This window comes from Anomaloglossus baeobatrachus, chromosome 5 (genome assembly GCF_048569485.1).
Source record: "Anomaloglossus baeobatrachus isolate aAnoBae1 chromosome 5, aAnoBae1.hap1, whole genome shotgun sequence".
Taxonomy (NCBI): domain Eukaryota; kingdom Metazoa; phylum Chordata; class Amphibia; order Anura; family Aromobatidae; genus Anomaloglossus; species Anomaloglossus baeobatrachus.
This window is the reverse complement of record NC_134357.1, coordinates 250,071,115-250,089,100: the sequence shown is the minus strand read 5'-3', so window position 1 is coordinate 250,089,100 and position 17,986 is coordinate 250,071,115. Positions and strand designations below refer to the sequence as shown.

Sequence of the window (17,986 nt, the reverse complement as noted above, 5' to 3'; positions counted from 1 at the left end):
CAGTCCCGTGGAAGTATGGGATAGCCGAGTTTGGATGGACTTTAGATAAAAGTTCAGTTTGGAACCCAGACTTAACCCAAATATGACCCTGGACCATGAACCCCATATAAGTAAATGGAGACTCAAATTTCTGTGTTGTTAATTGGCTGTAAAATAGTCATAATAAGGGCTACAGGGCTGCAAAAGGAAGGAAAAAAGGGGCAAATGCCCTGCAAACATATGGATTAAATCTTCTTATAAAAATGGCATGGGCTTCTGCCTATTTTGATAACCAGCATTGGTAAAGCAGACAAATGAAGGCTGCTACCCTCAGCTGTCAGCTTTACCTTGTCTGGTTCTAAAAAAATAGAGGAGATCCCACTCTATTTTTTATTTAATTATTTAAATAAATCATTTAAAAAAAAAACAACACAGTGGGATCCCCTCTTTTTTTGATATCCAGCTTTTCCTTGGCTGGTTCTGAAAAATAGGGGGGATTCAATTCAGTTTTTTTATTTAATTATTTAAATAAATCATTTAAAAAAAAAACAGCCTGGGATCTCCTCTATTTTTTTGGTTGCACCCTGCAGTTGTCTGCTTTACCTGCGCTGGTTATCAAAAATAGGCAGAAATCCACATCATTTCTACTTTAATCTTTATTGTTCAAAGCAGACGAACAGTACCCAAACTCAGAACCCGGACGCAGGCTTTTTTGAAAAGTTCGAGTTTGAGCCCTGGATACAACTTACAGTTCGGGTTATCTCGTCCCTATATATAACCAAAAAAAAACTGTATAGTAATAAATGTTCAATATTATGCAGACATATTGTGACAAATCAATACAAATCATTGGTTCTATAGTCAAAAGTAGAGTATATAAGTCAAATATATAAATTCACCTAAAAACTGGTTAAAGTAAGTACTATCAGAATCAAACATCATAAAGAGGCAATATTTGTAAGTAGTAAGGAATAATTCAAACAATTGCTAACAGAAAAACACAGAAGGAAGGAAGAAGTAAAGAGTAAAGAAGTGGAAAAGAAAAGAGAAAAAGAGAAAGAAAACAAGGGGGATGGGAAGAGGGAGACAGCGGTATCCCAACTCACCTATTCATGGGCCCGCATATGAATGCCGTACATTTCCATGATGCCCACTATAGGATTGTCATATATTTCAGTTTTTGGCACAGAAAACACTCATTAAGGGTTTTAAACTAGAGCAAAAAATAGAAGAAGGAAGCAATAAAGGAATGTTAATCATGGAGCTAAAGTTGTGGGCTATCATGTGTTGACAGGGCACATAATGGTATATATAGGTGCAGACATAACCTCTCTTTCTTGACCCAGAAATAAAGTCATGTCAGGTAAACTGATACACTGTGCTTATTGTGGCGTCTGCATGATGCAGGGCTTCAAAGAACAGTTAATAGTTTGTTTCCGACTCCTAGTGGCGCTTCAGTGGCAATATTTGTGTACCGTATATATTTATTCCTTAAGTAAGAAGGGAAAGAGATAACAAATACTGTATGTTCATTCATTTTAGACAATAGTAGCTACAGGAATTTCTTATGGAGTAAATTTTGAAGAGAAATATGGAGCTGGAATTGTGAAGAGCATCCCTAGTGGGTGAGTCTTTGTATTACTCTTATTATCGAATACAATGTATTTCCAACAAGAAATCAGCGCTATTGGGTCATTAAGGATCAAACTCTTCAATTTTTTAAAACTGGATGGTAGAAACAATTATTATTAATAATTATTTGAGCCATGAGGACTACTTCACTGGCTAATTTGAGGTTGAACATTAGACTCGACAGACTATAGACAGACAGATACACTTTCCATCTGGTGTATCTAAAGCCCGCTTTACACACTACAATGTATCTTACAATGTGTCGGTGGGGTCACGTCGTAAGTGACGCACATCCGGCACCGTAAGGTACATTGCAGTGTGTGACAGGTACGTGCCATTGCGATTGAACGGTAAAACGTTTGTCGCGGGCGGAGGGGCCGCGCTCGCTACGCTCGGGTCCGTGGCTGCTGCTGCTCGGTGGCTCGAGCTGCTGCTGCTCGGTGGCTCGAACTGCTGCTCGAGCAACGCTCCTCGCCCCCGAGTGACAAGGGGTGTTGGGTGGTTTTTGGGGAGATAGTTCGTGACGCCACCCACGGGTCGTGGTGATGGTGGGCACCACCGCTGCTGGTGACGGGTCTCCCGGGAGCGATGGCAGGGAGCAGCTTGGTGTTAACCCCTCCGTGGGTAGGGGTCGGTGATCCCGGGGCCCGGTAGTGGACGGGGAGGCAGGAAGGCTGGGGTGCGGGATTGCGGGGCTAGTGTGGCGCGGTGCCGGATGGCACTGTGGTACTCACTCAGGCACAGATTCACAGAGTCTCTGGTAAACCAAATGGCTGGATGGACGGGTCCCGCAGCCGGCTGCAGTGTCTTTGCTCTCCACGGACAGGTTGATGGTGGCTGTCTTTCCCTGCACCGCTGTGAATGTATTGACTCCGATGGTTTCCCACTTATAGTCCGCTCCCCGGCGTGTATGTACCGAAGGAGCCCGTTTTGCCCGCAGGCGCTGGCCCTTGGATCTCTAGCCTATGGCGGTGGCTTTTTATCCTTACTGTGTGGACTGTTGCCTTCTGTCGGGTCTTGGGTGTGAGTGAACCCCTGGGGTCCCGGTCACTATCGGATTTGACCTTTTCGGCGGCTCCTAGACTGGTCGGGGTCTGATGGCCCTGCCTTTGTGCTTGGTACAGATCTGCTCCCTGACTCAGTACCGGCGGGCCACCGCCCGTCCCCGGTCCTACGGTTCTGCTGACCTGCATCAACTCCTGCAGACGGCCACCACCGTCTGCCGACCTTGCTGTACGTGCCTGAGCTCCAACCCAGACACCAACAGTTTCTCTCCTGTCGCTCTTTACTTCCAACTCTCTCTCCTCCCAAACTTGACTGCTTAACTTTTCCCGCCTCCAGGCCTGTGAACTCCTCGGTGGGCGGGGCCAACCGCCTGGCTCCACCCCACCTGGTGTGGACATCAAGCTTGGAGGACGGCAACAAGGATTTTATTTGACTGTTGTTGCCTAACCAGGGGAGGGGGTGTGTGAGATGTTATGTTTGTGACCACCTTGGTAGTCCAGGGCGTCACACGTTCATCGCATACACATCGTATCTTTCTCTAGAATTGCACGTCAGATTGTTCATCGTACCCGGGGTAGCACACATCTCAGTGTGTGACGCCCCGGGAACGATGAACAGATCTTACCAGCGTCCTGCGGCTCCCGGCCCACAATGCGGAAGGAAGGAGGTGGGCGGGATGTTTACGTCCCGCTCAGCTCCGCCCCTCCGCTTCTATTGGCCGGCTGCCGCGTGACGTCGATGTGACGCCGAACGTCCCTCCCACTCCAGGAAGTGGACGTTCGCCGCCCACATCGAGGTCGTATTGAAGGTAAGTACGTGTGACGTAGGGTTAATCATTTGTGCGGCATGTTCAACAAATTGAACGTGCCACACATACCATGGGGGCGTTGCAAATCGCATACGATATCGTATGCGAAATTGCAACGTGTAAAGCAGGCTTAACACTATATGCACATGTGTGTCTCTGGTTGCATGAATATAACCTTTTTAATTGATATAGAAATAAAGTATACATTTTTATTATGAGTTTTTTGTTTGGTTTAACAACAGACTCTACATGTGTCTCTTGGACTATGGATGGTGTCCTCCTGCCTTTTGATCAACACAACCTAGGAACAGGGAGTCCAATTTCTTTGCAAACAGGGGCCCTCAGGCCACCATAACAGCAGCCCCAACAGTCTATAGGCACAATCAATCTGCCTTCAACCTGGTTAGGACATTGTGTCGTCCATCCCCGGCCCCCAAATAAGTCATATGGCAAGGATGCAGTGCAGGGTTGGATGGGACAGAGTCTATAAAGGGGTTTGGGTACAATGTCCATTATGGGGCACAGTCCATGTGGGGATTGAGGCAAAGTACATGGGGGACTTGAGGCAAAGTCCAGGGCGAAGAGTGAAGGAACCTCCCGTGGCTTAAAGTTTCTTAATCTAGAAGGGGGATGTGCAACATCACAATTAAAGAAGGGGAGGAGAAAACAACTTTGGCCGTCCACAGCCAACAACAGGGAGTCCCAGATACAAGGTCCCTCAGGGACTTAGCAACTGTCCCTGTCGAGGGTGCAACCACCACAAGTGTCTCAAATCATCTGACTTTATTTGGTAGCAGGTCAATACCTGGCCATGTTCACACCCAGGTCCCTTTGGCTCCAGCTTGTTGCACATAAACAGCTGAGTGAGCACCTTAGGCAAGGTATACTACAGCTGGATGAGCTGCCAGCTCCAACAGTTCTTTGACCTCTTTTTCTCCAGAGGCCTCATGGAAACTGGGGTAATTTCTCCACTGTATCCACTGGACATTATTGCTTGAGGACATAGAAGGTCATAGGGGAATCACTTTATGCTGAAGTTGAGGTGGCAAGTGCAAATCCTCAATTTGCTTTTTGCTGTCGGGTAATGGCCACAGAGTGCAAACCCCAAAAACCATCTTATTTTATGAAAATATAACAAAAGCTCCGGCACACTCAATGAAGATATGAGAAGAGAATGATGCTCCAAAAATGTAAATTTTATTTGTGCGTAGGCATATGAAGGTTTAGTCCAACATTTCGACCCCACATTGGGTCTTTTTCGAAGAAAAATAATCTAGTACATGAAAACAAAATAAGTACAAAATAAATACAGAATAAATAACAAATGAATAGGTATATCACGACATGTGAAGTAAATATTGGCTAGCAAAAAAATCCTTCATATGAAAATTGTGAGGTTGATGTCAGAAACATTCCCCCTATATACTGCAAGGGATAATAGTCACTTTAGATTTTGCAAAGTTGTATAACTCTAGCTATTTCTACATTCACAAGCATAGTATTTTCTTCCAATTACTGCCACAAGTTATCTATAGTATGCGACCTTCACGACCTACAGACTAAAAGCTGCTTTACATGCAGCGACATTGCTAGCAATGTTGCTAGCGATCGCACCCGCCCCCGTTGTTTGTGCGTCACGGGCAAATCGCTGCCTGTGGCGAACAATATTACTTGGACGCGTCACACGTACTTACCTTCCTAACAATGTCGCTGTGGCCGGCTAACAAACTCTTTTCTAAGGGGGAGGTTCACGCGGCGTCACAGCGACGTCACACAGCAGGCCACCAATAGAAGCGGAGGGGCGGAGTGCAGCCACATTAACGTCACGCCCACCTCGTTGCCGGAGGACGCAGGAACGCTGTTGTTCGTCGTTCCCGGGGTGTCACACGTAGCGATGTGTGCTGCCTCAGGAACGACGAACAACCTGCGTACCAAACGAGCAACGATTCTTCGGAAATGAACGACGTGTCAACAATCAACGATTTTGGTAAGTATTCAGATCGTTAGCGGTCACTCGTAGGTGTCACATGCAACGACGTCGTTAACAAGGCCGGATGTGCGTCACAAATTCCGTGACCCCAGCGATATCTTGTTAGCGATGTCGTTGCGTGTAACGGGGCCTTAACTGTCTGTAACTGTCACTTACTAGATCTTCACTCTCCAAGCTCAACTGACTTGTCTAGAATGAACTATGTCTTACCCTGTCAACTAACTCCTGCCCTGTGGGCTAGTCCCAACACTTAACTGTTGCTTACCTAATGGTCTGGTAACTTGCTTAATAGGTGCTATGCCAAACGTCACATTAAACGTTACCAACACCTTTATATCACTGCTTACACTATCCTATACATCAGATTACATTGCAATCCACACATTATCATCACAGTTCACATAACATTTTATGTACAAAAGAGGCAAGATATTATTCACATTACACTACACAATGCGCTTGGTGTGTTCAGGGTCAGGAACGTGACAGCAATAGACCACCAATCTTGTAGCTCTTTACTTTGTAGTTTGTGAGTTGTTGCAGTAGACAAATGATTCACTGCTCACATGAAATACAATAAAGATAGTCTCCCTCATTAACGGAGAACTAATGTACATCCTTCTGGAATGCCAATCAAGGGCCCAAAGACCTACAGTTTGCTAATTTATGTTGGTTGGCCACAAAGTGCTTCATTAGTACCTGTCCATCTCATGCCCATGCTATGCACCACTCCTCCTCTCTCTAACATAGATTATACATTGCTATGACAAGGTTGTTGTAGGCCATACAGAATGTCATAGTGAAGCACATGTTGACCCTGAGCCATAGGTTATACACCACTTGTCTAGAGAAAGCTGTTCAGAGCCTGCGGGAGTCAAAATGCCCCAGTGTTTTCATGTTGCATGTTTTTAATTGAAACTTTAAGAATCCAATGAAAGATCCTCTTTAAATGATTTCAATATTTTATTATTAAAGCAGACCGATAATTGCAACAAGAAACAATACATGCCCTAGGAAATTTAAATGTGTTGTTGAAGTAACACAGCAAGAAATGTGTTCACCTGAATATTTCAGTTTCTTCCTGCTGCTAGCGTCTGTAGAATTGCATTCTCTCTATAACTGTGCAGAATTGTCAGGCTCTAACTAGTGCGACGTAAGAGATACATAGCTGTGCTCTGACCACCTACTACTCTTCCTCCCCACTCTGCAACATAAAATGAGAGGTAGGATTTTCATCCCCTTCCTTTCCTATATTTATGGCATTTAGCCGCATTCAGAAGTTCACGTTTCACAAACATATTCTGTGACTTTCATACGTGAAAATCACTGATGAAACTAATGATAAAAACTGTTATAATGGAACAAATATTGCATAAACTGTGATCCAAATCACTGATGACACTCAGACCATTTTGTTTACATACAGTATGTGAAAAAGGACTGACTTCTGAATGTGGCCTTACAGTATTTTTTTTCATTTGAGAACTGAGGAGAATTCTGCACATTTACAGAGAGCATAGAAAAGAAGATAGATTACATGTTATAGTAGAAACCTATGTTCACAAATACAAATAATTTCCCTGTAATTCTATAATGGGAAAGAAAGAATTGATAAATCATCTGATCACTAAAATGAAATATAGAGCATTTAACAGAGTCCTTATCTGATATCACACAATCAACAGAGCGAGTGATAAGTGAGCAATCCAAAAAACATTTATTCCAATCAGAAGGTTCATAAAAATAATCCACCACACAGAGGGTAAAATAGTCCAGGAATACGGATACAGTCCAGCAAGGGATAAATGTCTAGGTCTCTCTGGGGAGCCGCAGCTTCTTCCACAGAGGATAAATCAGTCACAATCCTCCAGCAGTCCTTTTCCAGGGAAATCAGGATGTCTCAACAGCTCTCTGGGGTGCTGCCTGTAGACGCAGCTGCTAACCCCAGAGGATGAATCTTTCTGCTTCTCTTGTAGTTCCTAGCCAAACTGACTCATCTCCACGTAAAACAGAGAGTTTAGGTGGATCCCAGGCCCTCTCCCCCAGACTTAAGCTGGTGTCACACACAGCGACAACGACAACGACGTCGCTGCTACGTCACCATTTTCTGTGATGTTGCAGCGACGTCCCGTCGCTGTCGCTGTGTGTGACATCCAGCAACGACCTGGCTCCTGCTGTGAGGTCGCCGGTCGTTGCTGAATGTCCAGCTTCATTTTTTTGGTCGTCACTCTCCCGCTGTGACACACACATCGCTGTGTGTGACAGCGAGAGAGCGACGAAATGAAGCGAGCAGGAGCCGGCACTGGCAGCTGCGGTAAGCTGTAACCAGCGTAAACATCGGGTAACCAAGGGAAGACCTTTCCCTGGTTACCCGATGTTTACGCTGGTTACCAGCCTCCGCTCTTGCTGCCAGCGCCGGCTCTCTGCACTGTGACATGTGGCTGCAGTATGCATCGGGTAATTAACCCGATGTATACTGTAGCAAGGAGAGCAAGGAGCCAGCACTAAGCAGTGTGCGCGGCTCCCTGCTCTCTGAACTGTGACATGTAGCTGCAGCACACATCGGGTTAATTAACCCGATGTGTACTGTAGGAGAGCAAGGAGCCAGCGCTAAGCGCGGCTCCCTGCTCTCTGTACATGTAGCACAGCGACGTTATGATCGCTGCTTCTGCTGTGTTTGACAGCTAAGCAGCGATCATAACAGCGACTTACAAGGTCGCTGTTACGTCACCGAAAATGGTGACGTAACAGCGACGTCGTTGTCGCTGTCGTTTAGTGTGAACCCAGCTTTAGTGATAAAAGCCCCGCAGGGGGTGATTAAACCTGCAAACAGGACACTGTACATACAAGGAATACAGACTGGACAGAGCAGCACACCTAAAATACGAACCTACACAAAATTATACACAACTCCCCATATTCCAGCATCACAGAGCAGATGTCACATTTTAGGAATAAGTCCGTCAAACTATTTCTTAAACTAAGGTACCATATTAGACTATTGGACAGGTATATGCTGACTGTATATAATCTCTTTTAGGTTCATAAACCCCATAGCTCCAGATGTGAGCATGTTTGCTGAAATGATTGGCTCTGCCTTTTCCATCGGAATAGTTGCCTATGCTGTAGCTATATCTGTAGCAAAAGTCTATGGAACCAAACACAACTATCCTGTCGATGGGAATCAGGTAATTTGCTACATGTGATGAAGAAACATATCATCCTGGGTAGGTAGAGGAGATTAAAAGAGAAATGTACTCGTGGTAGTTGTGGTAGAAGAAAGCAACTATGTAGTCCTTGAGCTCAGACCAGCAATGAATGAGGTGTGAAGTTTCTTAGAGCCCTCAAGCCTGAAGTCCTCATGCACATTAGAATAATGTTAGCCTAACCTGATAATATCAGTGGGCTCAGCTCACAGTCTGATATGTGTGATGGCTCCCACACACAGATGATTTCGGGGGGAGGAGAAAAAGATTCCGCAAGTCCAATTTTGAACTCCTGATCCTTCTGTTCTCTAAAGCATAAGTCGCCACTAGAGATGTCTGACAGTGGCTCTTTCATAGAGAACACAGGAGTGATCAGCTAAACGAGAGCTCCTGTGTATTGGAAAGTCGGATGAGATAGCTGGTGGTTGAAGGAGCGACCAAACCATCGTTCGGCCTACAGCTGTCAAAAGTGTATGGAAGAGGGCCGCAACCAATGGCAGACATTGGTATTCAGTGCCAAATTCTCAGAACTGGACCCAGGGGGCATTGAGTATAGCGTAAGCTTGTTTCTTTTACTAAACTGTGCCTGGGGATAAATATCTACTGAAATTTCCTTTAAGTGGTAACAATCAAATATTTTACATGCTTACATTTTCTGACACACCATTATAGGCGAAGGGCTATTCAAATTCATTTGTGGGTTTTTTTAGAGGGTTGTCACAGGCATACATTGATGAGTGGTGCTCTGTGGTTTTGGAAATCAGTAATGCTACAATCCTGCAAACTCAATGAGGTCATATATTGACAGATCTCTATTGTAAAATTATGAGCAGATTTTTTTCTTCAAAGGAGTTTTCCAGTGGTAGACAACCTTTTTCATGAGAAAATCAACTGATAAACCCTTTTTAAAAGCTATAGTTGCCATAATTAAATACAGAACACCATACTGGTATTCATATCTTCCAGATGACCCGACATCAGTGCTGTGCCTCCCAGTAGTAACTTGACATTTTTATGTATATATTTTGTTAATTTGTTTTAGTTGTTAAAAATGGGTTGTCAAGTAATGGACAACCCCTTTAAGGAATGGAATATCTCTATTACATAGATCTTAAAGGTATTGTCTGTTTTGGTTTGTGACGGCCCTGAGGTACCTAGGTGTCACAAAAACAAGGTAACAGTTCGAGTCCAACATGACAGTGCCAGTCACTACACACACACTAGCATACAAGGACATTTACACTCGCTGTACCCGGCTGGGAGACTCATCTAGTCAGATGACAGGGCTGGGCGCTGTTAGATGACAGGCAGCCAACTGGGAGGAAGAGACCAGACCTGGGGAGTGTGGCTAGTCAGTCGGAGAAAGGAAGTGAAAGAGGAAGGAGTAATAGGAAAGGTGTCAAGACAAACCATAGACTCTTGAGACACATAGAAAGTAGCAAAGAATCCGCAAAGACCTGAGTAGAAAGATCAGCCACTCAGAGGAGAAAAGTAGCTGGAGAGCGAGAGAGCAAGCTCCAAGGACAGAGGGATCCTGTGGGGTGGACATCCAGGGCTCACAGTACTTTGCACGCACGGGGTGCAGATCCCAGAACAGACCAGGGCTTCAAACCATCTGTTAACTCTGCCAAGCGGGTGAGTTTCTGGACTCATCTGCCACCACTAATGTCCGAGGCATCATCAGCAAAGAGGGGACCGGGAGAAATTCCCTTAAATAGTCCAAGCTGCCTGTGGCAGGACCCGGACACCAGAAGGATCTCCAAGTGCTCCACGCCAGGGAGGATCCACGTACACCAGAGTGCAAAGGTGGAGAGTGGCACCAGGTTGGCAGGCACAGCTATAGAGGACTCGGACGCACCTGGGATCCAGTAAGTCCCCAGGGCATGAAGCCAGTAAGTAAAGACAATCAAACTGCACTCCCTGTCTGGACTGACTTATTGCTGTGCGCTTCCACGTTAACCCTTCACCTACCCCTGGGGAAAAGCCCTGCTCGCGGAGGGCTCCACCATCCACGCTGCCCCCATCCATCATCCCCAGTGGGAACCCACAGCGGCGGCTCTACCATCCCTGGTCGCAAACCGCGAGTGGCGTAGTTGGACTCTAGTTTTATTTTTATTTCAAACTGGTCAACGGTGCCTCTGGATCCAGAACCCCTTGAGCCAAGGACCGGCCGGATCCAAGCAGCCCGGTTGCCCCAGGGCGCAACAGGTTATTTCTTGTTAAATAGAAAAAGGGCATTCCTAGTTTTAAAGCTAATGGAGATATCCAAATACAAATCTTAACCTCTTGGAGAGACATTTATTTTTTCGCCACTTTTTTCCTCCTTATCGTTCAATATATATAGGCCCCATGAAGACAGGCAAATTTCTCACACACCTCTCAATGAATCAGAAGAGTCCAAAAAGTGCCTCAACAGCAGAAATCTTACTCTAGTGTGGCAGATTTCTAGCATAAGGAGCGCCACAGATCGTCATGAACTAGACAGACTGTAGCCACACGCTTACATCGCACCCCATCCTGGTCGGAGCTGGGCAAAACTAGTGGAAAAACACTAAAAGTCGCAGAATTTGGAGTTGCACAAACATTTTGAGACTTTTCAAAGCAATTTATGCCAGAATTCTGTCAAAATAGATTTTATGATTCAGGGCCATAGTGGGCAGAAATTGAAGGAAAACTGAAATTTTGCTATTTATTTTTCTTGTTTTGTTTTTACCACGTTGAGTTTGTGGTACAAATAACCTTATAATTTTGTTCAGGACAGTTATGGGGATTTCAAATTTCCATAGGGTTTTTTTTATTTCTTTATCCCAAAAAAAAACCCTACAAAAAATTTGCCTTCTGTTAATTCAGAGAGCATTATCCTTATATATTTTTCAATCGATAAAGTTGTAGAAGTCTAAGGTCACTGACCATATGTTTTCCATATGAGAAAAATGTGGTTAGTGATCAAAACTTTGGTGGAGGAGTGGCCACCGTCTCCTTCTGCCACCAATCAGCGTGTGAAATAGCAGACACAATGACATCACATCAGCGCGTAAGTGCAGCAGATGCCAGGGGAATGAGAGAGATGTGAGCTTATACTGTATTTAGGAGGCTATGTGGGGGATCATGCTGTATTTAGGAGACTGTGGGATTATACTGTATATAGGAGGTTATGTGAGGCTCATAATGTACAGTGCTGGCCAAAAGTATTGGCACCCCTGCAATTCTGTCGGATAATACTCAGTTTCTTCTTGAAAATGATTGCAATCACACATTCTTTGGTATTATTATATTTATTTTGCTTGCAATGAAAAAACACAAAAGAGAATCAAACAAAAATCAAATCATTGATCATTTAAGACAAAACTCCAATAATGGGCCAGACAAAAGTATTGGCACCCTTTGTTACGGGGGGCTGTCTGATAATAACCGAAAGGAGTATCAGACAGTCAGGGTCCACCGTGCAAAGACTTTGCTGCAGACTATGGCAGAGTGCAATACCTCTGTTAACTCACAGAAGGATATAATAAGTAAGTAAATATAATAAGTAAAGCAATTCCTCCCTTACTTGGAGGGTGTGTGGAATGATCTCTGTTAATAATCACAGAGACAAAGGCAATGTGTGCGAAATGGCACCTACCTAGGTCCGCTCTTCTAGTGGTGCAAAAGAGACGAACAGCAGCATAAGCCGCACAAAGCTCCTACCTGCGTTCGCTCCACTAGTGTGCGAGGACACGAACCACTAGATATGGCACCTGCCTAGGTCCGCTCTTCTAGTGGTGCAAAAGAGACGAACAGCAGCGTAAGCCGCACAAAGCTCCTACCTCTGTTCGCTCCCCTAGTGTGCGAGGATACGAACAACTGCCAGACGCAGTATAAGGAACGTTACCCTAGCGGCAACGTCCACCTACGAGTAGAATCACAAGGCCCAGCCAGACCATGTGCCTCAGGCACCTGCCTATGTCCGCTCCCCTAAGAGGTAAGGATACGGACAGCAGCCGAAGCTGTAAGGTATAAGAACGCTACCCTGCCGGTAGCGCTCACCTAGCATAGACAGAGGAATGCCTAGAGGAACGCGCACAGAGCGTCTACTCATATGCATGAACCAAGAGGACTGAGCACCATGCGGCGTGTGTCAGGGTCTTATATAGACTCTGTGCCTCATCCAAGATGGAGGACACCAGAGCCAATCCGCTGCCAGAACGACAGGAGTGACGTCATGCTGGCCTATCACCGAGCAAGACGTCACAAGCACATGACCAGCGACCAATCGGCATAGAAGGTGTCAGAGACATGTGACCTCGTGTCAGCGATGATGTCAGCCGCACATGTGCAATGGCTCCAAGATTGGACTTAGTCTCCGGCGCTCGCACATGTGCAGTAGCAAGAAATCTGGACTTAGTCTCCAGCACTCGCACATGTGCAGTAGCAAGAAATCTGGACTTAGTCTCCAGCGCTCGCACATGTGCAGTAGCAAGAAATCTGGACTTAGTCTCCAGCACTCGCACATGTGCAGTAGCAAGAAATCTGGACTTAGTCTCCAGCGCTCGCACATGTGCAGTAGCAAGAAATCTGGACTTAGTCTCCAGTGCTCGCAGCAACCGTAACAGTACCTCCCCCTCAAGGGCCCCCCTCCCGGCGACGCAGGTAATCGGCAACTAAGTCGGGAGCATGGACAGCCTCCTCAGGCTCCCAAGAGCGATGTTCCGGGCCATAGCCCTCCCAATCTATCAAGAAGAACCTGCGCCCTCTAACCATCTTAGAACCAACTATGGCTCGTACCTCATAGCTAGAGCGAGAGGAATCAGAGGCAGGAGAGTGCACTTCACGAGCGTGAGGTAAAATAGCCGGCTTTAGCAGTGAGATATGGAATTTGTCATGAATCCTAAGATGGACAGGTAACTTCAATTGATAGACTACAGGATTTACCTGTCGAAGAACCTCATAAGGACCCAGGAAGCGAGGAGCAAATTTGACAGAGCTCACTCTAAGTCTCACGTGTTTTGCAGAGAGCCACACAAAGTCCCCTGGAGAAAAGACAGGAGCCGGGCGACGAAACCGATCGGACACCGTCTTCATACGGTCCTTAGCTGCTTGGATCGACTCTTGAGTCCGATCCCAAACCTCTCTGGCATTAGTTGCCCAGTCGGCCACAAGAGGAGGAGGTGCAGCAGCGGGAAACGGTACCGGTACCCTAGGGTGTTGCCCATTATTGAGTACGAACGGTGTCTGCCCCGTGGCCTCAGCCAGCGAATTGTTAAGGGCAAATTCTGCCCAGGGTAGGAGGGAGGACCAGTTATCGTGGTTCTCAGCAACAAAGTGTCGAAGGTATATAATCATAGATTGATTGGTACGTTCAACCAAACCATTAGTCTCCGGATGGTATGCCGAAGAGAGATTCAACTCAATTTGCAGAAGGCTACAAAGATCTCGCCAGAAACGGGAAGTAAATTGCGGGCCTCTATCACAAATGATACGATCTGGCATCCCGTGAAGCCTAAAGACATGCTTGAGGAATAGTTTGGCTAGTACCCTGGAAGATGGGATTCTCGATAACGGTACGAGATGAACCATCCGGGAGAAATGGTCCGTAATGACCCACACATATCTATGTCCCTGTGAACATGGAAGATCACCCACAAAGTCCATGCCTACCACCTCCCATGGTCTATCTGGCACTGGTAAAGGATGCAAGAGCCCAGCCGGTCTCTGCCGTAATGGACGGTTGCGAGCACACGAGTAGCAGGAACCGACATATCTCTTGACGTGGCTGGCTAAGTGTGGCCACCAATACCACCTCTCCAGTAACTCTCGTGTCCGCCTAATACCAAAATGCCCACCCACCTTTGAGGTGTGGGCCCATGACAGTATATCATTCTGTCGATCAGGCGGAACAAAGGTCTTGCCCGGTGGGATTTGGTCTAACGTCACAGGGGAGAGCGTATGAAAAACCCTGGAGGGAAGGATAAGACGAGGTTCGTCAATCTCTTCCTGGGTAGAAAGCATAGAGCGAGACAGGGCGTCTGCCTTGTTATTCTTACTCCCAGACAGATAGTTGATGGAGAAGTGAAAGCGGGAGAAAAACAAGGACCAGCGGGCTTGGCGAGGATTCAGACGCTGAGCGGTTTGTAAGTACGTCAGATTCTTATGGTCTGTATAGACCTGGAAAGGATGTTTCGCTCCTTCCAGCAAGTGACGCCACTCCTCCAAGGCTAATCTCAAGGCGAGCAGTTCCCTATCCCCAATGGTATAGTTTCTCTCTGCCGGTGAAAAGGTTTTAGCAAAGAAGAAACACGGCCTTTTTCTACCTGCACCGTTCTTTTGATACAAGACCGCACCAGCACCCACTGAAGAGGCATCAACCTCTAAGAGGAAGGGCTTATTCTCATCGGGTCTTTGAAGAACGGGAGCAGTTGAAAAGTGTCTTTTTACTGCCTCAAAAGCCTGAGATGTCTCAGTAGACCAGGCTTTGGGATTAGCACCTTTCTTAGTCAAGGCCACCAAAGGGGCCACCAAAGTAGAAAAATGGGGTATGAACTGCCTGTAATAATTTATGAATCCTAAGAAGCGTTGCACCGCCTTCAAGGAATGAGGTTCGGACCATTGCAGGACAGCAGAGAGCTTCGCAGGATCCATAGCCAGACCCTCTTGTGAGATAATGTAACCCAAAAAAGGCAATGAGGACTGCTCGAATACACATTTCTCGAGTTTAGCAAACAATGAGTGCTCCCTTAAACGGGAAAGGACACGAACGACATCCTGACGATGAGTCTCCAGATCAGGAGAAAAAATCAGGATGTCGTCTAGATACACCACTACTGAGGATAACAGTAAATCCCTGAACACATCGTTTACGAAGTCCTGAAATACTGCGGGTGCATTACATAACCCAAAAGGCATGACGAGGTATTCATAGTGACCGTCTCGGGTGTTAAAAGCGGTCTTCCATTCGTCACCCTTTCGAATTCGTACCAAGTTATACGCACCCCGCAGATCCAACTTCGTAAAAACTTGAGCTCCTCTCAGTCTGTCAAAGAGCTCCGAAATTAAAGGTAATGGGTATTTGTTCTTTATTGTGATTGCGTTGAGACCCCTGTAATCTATGCAGGGACGCAAATCACCCTCTTTCTTCCGAACAAAGAAAAACCCAGCTCCCGCGGGAGAGACAGACTTACGAATGAACCCCTTCTCTAAACTCTCTCTTATATAGGTCGACATGGCCTCCGACTCAGGTATCGACAGGGGGTAAACCCTGCCTTTAGGTGGAACCGAACCTGGGATAAGGTCTATGGCACAGTCATACGGCCTATGGGGTGGAAGAACCTCAGCACCCTGTTTGGAGAACACGTCAGCGAAATCCAAATAGGGTGTAGGTATGGGAGAGAGATCAGTTGATGCAACCGCAACGACCTTAGGTGGTAAGGGAAGACATCGGGACTGACATTTCGAACCCCAACTAATAATGCTGTCAGACTCCCAGTCAATGTGAGGAGCATGAGTCCGAAGCCATGGAAGACCCAGAAGGACGTCGTCTATACCCTCAGGCAAAACAAGAAAAGAAATCTCCTCTATGTGACCCTGAGACAGGGAAAGGTGCAAGGGAACTGTCCTCAATGTAATGGAGTCAGACAACATAGTTCCATTAACAACACGGACAGGAATAGGCGCCTCTAACATGATAGAGGGAATATTGTGTCCCTTTACAAATCCTGAGGACACAAAAATCCCATCAGCTCCGGAATCCACAAAAGCCATAATAGGCCATGTATTCTCAGATAACGAGAGCTGACCTGGGATACAACACTTAGAGGGTGCAGAAGACGTCTCTAGTAACCCCCCTCTAATGGTTACTAGGCCAGGGAGTTTCCCTGACGACTAGGACACTTGTTGGCATAGTGCCCAGCCTGACGACATACGTAACATATAGGAGGACCAGACTTGCGTAGTCTGGAGAACGTATGACCTAACTCCAAAGGAGTGGGAGATGTTTCAGATGCTGAGGAAGATGGTAGTGGACCCTCAACAACTGGAATAGCCCGATGCTTAGGGCGTGAGGAAGAGACCTCGAGTCTACGTTCCTTATGGCGTACATCGATCCTCGTTGCTACTGTGATCAAGTCCTCCAGAGAAGCAGGGACCTCACGAGTAGCAAGGGCATCCTTGACATAGCCTGCCAACCCTCTCCAGAAGATAGGAATCAACACCTTCTCTGGCCAATCTAGTTCTGCCACCAGAGTTCTAAAAGCAATGGCATAAGAACTAGTGGATAACGAACCCTGAGATAGATCTAACAGTCTCAGGGCCGCATCATGGGTAACCTGCGGACCCATGAATACCGCCTTAAGAGCATCAAGAAAGACTTGATGTCTCAGAGTAACCACATCAGAGCGCTCCCATAGGGGAGTCGCCCATTCTAAGGCTTTGTCCTGAAGTAAGGTGATGATAAAGCCTACTCTGGACCTCTCCGTAGAGAAGCGAGAAGAGTTGACCTCTAGGTGTATCTGACACTGACTAATGAAACCACGACATGATCTGGCATCGCCAGAATATCTGTTTGGCAGAGCAAGTCGAGGATCATGTGCAGATGTCACCATGGTCTGAGGTTTATCCTCTATACTCTTGAGCCGTGACTCAAGTACTTGTATGTAACGGTGTAACTGCTGATATTCTGCCATAACTGCCAGACCCTTGGCTCAGTCCTAATGTTACGGGGGGCTGTCTGATAATAACCGAAAGGAGTATCAGACAGTCAGGGTCCACCGTGCAAAGACTTTGCTGCAGACTATGGCAGAGTGCAATACCTCTGTTAACTCACAGAAGGATATAATAAGTAAGTAAATATAATAAGTAAAGCAATTCCTCCCTTACTTGGAGGGTGTGTGGAATGATCTCTGTTAATAATCACAGAGACAAAGGCAATGTGTGCGAAATGGCACCTACCTAGGTCCGCTCTTCTAGTGGTGCAAAAGAGACGAACAGCAGCATAAGCCGCACAAAGCTCCTACCTGCGTTCGCTCCACTAGTGTGCGAGGACACGAACCACTAGATATGGCACCTGCCTAGGTCCGCTCTTCTAGTGGTGCAAAAGAGACGAACAGCAGCGTAAGCCGCACAAAGCTCCTACCTCTGTTCGCTCCCCTAGTGTGCGAGGATACGAACAACTGCCAGACGCAGTATAAGGAACGTTACCCTAGCGGCAACGTCCACCTACGAGTAGAATCACAAGGCCCAGCCAGACCATGTGCCTCAGGCACCTGCCTATGTCCGCTCCCCTAAGAGGTAAGGATACGGACAGCAGCCGAAGCTGTAAGGTATAAGAACGCTACCCTGCCGGTAGCGCTCACCTAGCATAGACAGAGGAATGCCTAGAGGAACGCGCACAGA

General features: G+C 46.5%; 1 protein-coding gene across 1 annotated transcript in view; it reads left to right on the top strand.

The window, feature by feature from the left end:
• LOC142311164 (pendrin-like) overlaps positions 1–17,986 on the top strand; it is a 173,241-nt gene that overhangs the window by 105,765 nt on the left and 49,490 nt on the right. Inside the window, exons 7-8 of the mRNA XM_075349343.1 lie at positions 1,522–1,604; positions 8,455–8,602. Coding sequence (XP_075205458.1) covers positions 1,522–1,604; positions 8,455–8,602 — 231 coding nt within the window. The remainder of the gene's footprint in view (positions 1–1,521; positions 1,605–8,454; positions 8,603–17,986) is intronic.